Source organism: Xenopus laevis, chromosome 6L (assembly GCF_017654675.1).
Source record: "Xenopus laevis strain J_2021 chromosome 6L, Xenopus_laevis_v10.1, whole genome shotgun sequence".
Classification (NCBI taxonomy): Eukaryota; Metazoa; Chordata; class Amphibia; order Anura; family Pipidae; genus Xenopus; species Xenopus laevis.
This window is the reverse complement of record NC_054381.1, coordinates 110404973-110411037: the sequence shown is the minus strand read 5'-3', so window position 1 is coordinate 110411037 and position 6065 is coordinate 110404973. Positions and strand designations below refer to the sequence as shown.

The 6065-nt window shown below is 42.1% G+C and overlaps 1 protein-coding gene across 1 annotated transcript in view; it reads left to right on the top strand.

Moving 5' to 3' along the window:
• The first annotated feature begins 273 nt into the window (after positions 1–273).
• Positions 274–6065, top strand: part of gnal.L (G protein subunit alpha L L homeolog) — a 147079-nt gene continuing 141287 nt past the window's right edge. Inside the window, exon 1 of the mRNA XM_018267872.2 lies at positions 274–1189. Within this exon, the coding sequence (XP_018123361.1) occupies positions 679–1189 (511 nt within the window). The 5' untranslated portion in view covers positions 274–678. The remainder of the gene's footprint in view (positions 1190–6065) is intronic.

The window sequence follows — 6065 nt, the reverse complement described above, 5'->3', positions numbered from 1 at the left end:
AGCCAACAAATCACAGAACTGAATAGCAGAAGCTGTGGATGAGGCGCTAGAAGATTCGAACACTCTCATCGACTGTGTGACACCATTATCACACCAAGAACGAAACATTTCATACAGGGCAAGCCTTATATAGTCGAGTAGCTGCGCCCTCGGGGTGCAGAGTGTTGGTTCCAGAGCAGGATTTTGCTGGGATGGGCGCGAATGCAGAGAGTATTACGGTAAGGTGGACCGGCAGCTAGGTCCGCGGGCTGCGAGCAGGGTTTGTGTGTGTGTGTGTGAGAGAGAGAGTGTCTGCGCGTCAGGTGATCCTCCGGCCAGCGGGGAGTGTGGATGTGCGCACTAGCCTGACGGGAGAAAATGCAAAATGGCACGCTGGGAATGTGACGGGATTGTGGGCTCCCCGTCTGCTGCTGCCCCGGCTCCCGGGATCCCTGGCTGGAGGATGGAGCGCTAGTCTGCCTCAGTCATCATCCCTGTGGTATTGTGTCAGTGCTGGGTATCTGCATCTGTCACTGCTGGGAGAGGGGTGCCGCTGCTCTATTCCTTATACGGCCTCTTTGGATCCATTGGATTTTTCCCCTGCGCCTACAGGGATTTTCCTTGGGCCGAGCCTCGGCTGCACTGAAGGAGCACTAGCTAGTGATTTGGGGGAGCGGCACGTGTAGGTGAGCCAGAGCCATGGGGCTGTGTTACAGTCTACGGCCGCGGCTCTTTGGTGATCCCAGTGGCTCCATCTCTAACGCTGCCACCACCACCTCGGACAGCGAACAACCCCCGGAATTGTCGGTGCCGCTCCGAGCCGGGGACCTGAGACACGGGGACCTACACCGGCCGGGGGCTTCACAGACAGGGGACGTACCGGGACAGCCCCGCAGAGTGGAGCAGTGCAAGCCCGGCCGGGGAGGGGACAGCGCGGATGGACTCGTGCTCTTACTGCAGAATGGGGGAGGCAGTGGGGAGAGCAAACAGCAGCACAAGGCCAGCAAAGCGCCGCACCCCCAGCTTCAGCAGCACCCACCGCACCCCCAGCAGCACCCTCCTCCTCCTCCTCTGCACAAGGGATGGGACAAGCTCCGGCTGGAGGAGAAGGAGGCAGAGAAAGAGGCCAAAAAAGTCAGCAAGACCATAGACAGGGTGCTGAAGGAGCAGAAGAGGGAATACAAGCAGACGCACAGGCTGCTCCTACTAGGTAAGGCACTGGCACCCAAGGGTGCTCTTAAAAAGTGGGTGGAATCAGTTTAATAGTCAGTGAATATCAGGGATGTGACCTTTGGCTGTTGCTCATCTCCAGCTCTCATCAAGCCCAAGGCAGTCCCATGGAGTTCATTATCATCTGGGGGGGGGGGGCACTGACCATCCTGAGCAAGAAGATGAGCCTGGCACTTGCTTCATATCCTTCTCTCATAATGGTGCTCATACCCCACCCAAGTAGCAGCCAAGGGGGAAGGATTATGGGTAACAACATCACAGTCTGTAGATAAGGGAAAAGCCATTGTACATTAACCGCCGGTGTCCTGGATAATCTATTGTATTTGTTTGGCTCTTCAGCTGTTGCTGATGTGTCTTCCTGTATATGATGGGATTTGCCATTAACTAGCAACTAAAATATTGTTACGCTAAGTGGTCATTTATTCCCCTCATACCCAGGCTGCACACATGCTTCACATTTTCCATTATTATGCTACAAACACAGTACAGCTGAATATAAATTGTGAGTAGCGTCAGTGCTGCTGACCCTTAAAATTGTGTATACAAATTAAAAATAAAAACTTAGAAGTCCCTGCACAACCGTCCTTGCTTTTCCACAAGGGAAATTAGAAAGGTGAGTCTGTAATTGATAAATCTGTGCTAATGTGATCCTGAGGGATGTGACAGTGTGTGTGTCACTTGTTTTTACCTTTCAGTTGTAGAATGCCTCCCTGGGGTTAAGGGCCCTGCGTGTAGTCTTGGCTGGAAGCCATTAGGGCCTGCACTTGGGAAATGACACATGCTTCCCTATGTCACAGTGCCCTTTAAGCGGTGGTTGTCTAAATCAGAAATATCATAGTCAGCTTGGAACATAAAACTACCAAATAACGAATACTTCAATGTAAATGGCATATGTTAACCACTAGGATACAGTATTATGTGCCATAGCTGTCCAATATTAATAACACAAACTACAGCTCTAAACTGTTATTGAATTACAATTCCCAAAACAAAAGCCTTCATCTGTCAGAAGATGTTGGGAGTTGTATTTTGGCAACAGGCAGAATATTGTACACAGCTGTGATACTAAGCATTACTAAGACTACACACACTGACCCACAGTTATATAATTTCCCTGTGTTGTGCAAAGCGATTTGTGAGTTCATAAAGTAAAATGTGGCACAGTCTGATATCTTTGTTATTAAAGAATATGTATATTAAGTGTATTTTATTTGCCATTTTATGTATATATTTATAGTGGTCCAACCCAATTATATTGTCCCTGTTTTTATTTAAATTCTCTGATTGTAATGAAGCTGAGCTCAAGTTTTGTGGCATGAATTTTATTCCTAGCGCCTTCCTCTGTCCTGTATCCATGTCGATGTCAATATTTGTTGAAGAAAACCCAATAGGAAGTTCATGAGACAAAAACAAGCCACAAAGTGGGGCTGTGGTTCCTTATGTCTGTATATAGTAAGTCAGACATGAATAGATTTAGCAATTAAAAATATATCTTCTTCTTAATGGACCTGACAGAGTTTCGTTTTATTTTTTTAAAAAATATGTACAAGAAAGAATACGCATATTAAGGCAACTTTGCCATATGTTGGTTTTATTGCCAGTGATTTTAGTTATTTCCAATGGAGACGCATTTGTCGCTCGCAGTCGTGCATGAAAAATCACGGGCGACAAATCTCCCCATCGGCCACTGCCCTAAATAGAGTGAAAAGGCTTTCTGTAATAGATAGGACAGCTATGGGATTTCTTTTGTGTTATCCAGAAAGCTTTGAATTACGGGAAAGCCATCTCTCATAGTATATTAAAAGCAAATAATACTAATTTTTAAAAATAATGTCCCTTTTCTCTATAATACTATAACAGTATCTTGTACTTAATCCTAACTAAGCTTCAAGAATCCATATTGGTGGCAAAACAATCCTGGTTTTTTTTTTCCTTGAAGTTAAAGAAGGCCCTTATCAGGAAATCCACAGGTCTAAGAATTCTGGATTGTAGCTTTAGTAGTAAATTAAGATGATTAATTGATTACCTGTATACTTTTTTATCCCAAAATAGTATAGGCCCCAAGAGAAAAAGGTTAAAAAACACTGCAATAAGGTATTGTAATACAGTGATGGTATCCTTTACCTGGAAAGCCATTACCCGAATAATGAGAAGGCCATCTCCCATGGGGCAAATTCACTAAGCGCCGAACGCTAGCGTTACTTCGCTAGCGTTTGTCATTTTCGTTACTGCGCAAATTCACTAACGAACGCTGGCATAGTTTCGCTAGTGTTACTTCGCACCCTTACGCCTGGCGGAGTTTCGCTAGCGACGTAACTACGCAAATTCACTAACGCGCGCAGTGTACTGAACGCTACCTTTTACGCTAGACTTCCTTCGCAACCTCAGACCTGGCGAAGCGCAATAGAGTAGATAGGGATTGTTTCAAAAAAAGGCAAAAATTTTTCTAAGTCCTGAAAAAGATCGAAAAATTTTTTGGGGCTCCCCTCCTTCCCCCCTACATTTCCTGACTCATGGCAACTTACGTAGACAGTGGGCACGTGTAGGGCAAAATAAAATTTTTATTTGATGAATTGAAGGTTTTCTAGGCATTTGTAGTGCTGATACGTATTCCTCCATTGAAATTTGAATTTGGCGCCCTATGCAAATTAGCCTTCGCTAGCGTAACTTCGCTTTACTTAGTGAATCAATGCTAGCGCAACTTCGCAACCTTACGCTACCCCTGTGCACAACTTCGGATTTTGCGAAGCGCTGGCGAAACTATGCCTGGCGAAGCGCGGTGAAGTTGCGCCTGGCGAAACTACGATTGTTAGTGAATTTGCCCCAAAGACTACATTTTAATCAAATAATTAAACATTTAGAAAAGTAGTCTTAATACTCTAATAAAAAAAACAGGACCTTGTATTTTAACCTAACTAAAATATAATTAATCCTTACAGGTGGCAAAACAGGCCTATTGGGATTAATTTATGTTTAATTAATCCAATCTATAATCTATTTAAGTATATACATCCAAATTATGGACATTACAGAAAGACCTCTTATCTGGAATCCCCAGTTCCCAGGCATTCTGGATAACAGGTCCCTGTATTGAAAACATGTATTTATTTAAGATCATCCTCTTTAAGCAAAAATAAAAGTGCATCTATAGCCGGGATCACAATGAAGGACTTTGTGTAGAGGGGTTTTGTTATAAAGCTGGTGCTAATTGTACTCAAATTTGAGCTAATCCGACACAGTCCCTCTGGAGTGTCCAATCGTTTTTGCTTTGTCTGATATAGTATTCACATTGGAAAAGGTGAGTGAAAGCTTTGCTTTTTCTAAACATTGAAATACAATTTGGCATAATCATTAAATTCAACTGAAGGGTACTTTTAAGTATATAGCAAAATTTGCATAAAATGTTGGTGTCAGTCTCTTTGCACCCAGTTTATTTTAGTGACACTATATTAATGTGATGTTGCTCTGCATTGTGCTTTTTAATTAAGATTATAGGTTAGGAAACCTGCAAGGAAAAAACAAACATTGTCTCTAAACTTCTCAATGTCTTAACCTATCATGAACAAATAAGTTGTGTATTTATGTAATATTTACTGTAAAATGTAATATTTAGTGAAGTAGAGTAGTTTGAAAACCATTGTTTACACCACAGCATGATTGTGAGTCCTTAGCCTTAATGCTCATGGCAAATTCATTCTCCCATCCAGCAGAGAAGTGGGGAAACCCAGCAATGCGGCATGTAATAGTATTATTTCAGCCCTCAAATGTTCATATGCATTGTTTTGCTCTTGTTCTCGGTGGCAGTAATGGTGTTTCTTTTGAAACAAATGATCATTTTTGTTTTGTAACAATATTTTGATACAGTGTGTGTCTGAATTTTGCAATTTGCATTTTAACAAGTATTACTGCTGCTTACTTTACGGCTGAGATAAATACATCTAGGATAAACAGTAACTGAAACTAGTCACCATTAAACCACGTACTACTCTAATCCTAGTTAAAGTTTGTAGTCATTGTCACTGATTGGCACATGTATGGGGTCTCTACTTAACAAATTGCTTCATAGAACAGTGTTGCTGGAAGACAATAGGCTTTTCTAGACACCTTCAACAGAGGTGCTTTTTAGAGCAATTTCAGGTTTGTTGCCCTCTTTGTCTTTTACAAACACTTGTGTCCAAACTGTCATCCTCCATTGGTTCCTAAGAAAATTGGTTGAAATTTCAGCACTGAAGCTTCTCAGGATAATTGTGCCTGGAGTTACACACTCTAAAAAAAACCTCAATATGCACCTTTCTGTCTGTCACTGCTTCCTACAGTAATCTATGAGAAATCTGTTTGCTAAAGCACATGTAGCAGTGGTAGGTGGACTTCAGAGAGTTCCACCTGACACTGCTATTATAGGAAGAGTTCACTCTGGTTTCTTCCTGATGTTAACAAAGGGCACAATGCCCCATGTAACATTAGCCTTGGGTTTACAGGTGTGTGCAAGTTAAAAAGTCCACCTAGGGCCTTCCTTACAAGTCAAAATTATATTTATCTTCTACATGAAGATCCATTAATTACAGTAAGTAATAACATAAACATTCCTAAAATGTTGGTGCCTTTTTTTTTTTTTTTTGCAGGGCTTAAAGGGGTTGTTCACCTTTGAGTTAACTTTTAGTATGATATAGGGAGTGATATATTCTGAGACAATTTGCAATTGGTTTTCATTTTTTATTATTTATGTTTTTTGAGTTATTTAGCTTTTTATTCAGCAGCTCTCTAGGTTGCTAATTCAGCAATCTGGGTGCTAGGGTCCAAATTACCTAGCAATCATGCATTGAATTGAATAAGAGACTGGAATATGAATAACAGAT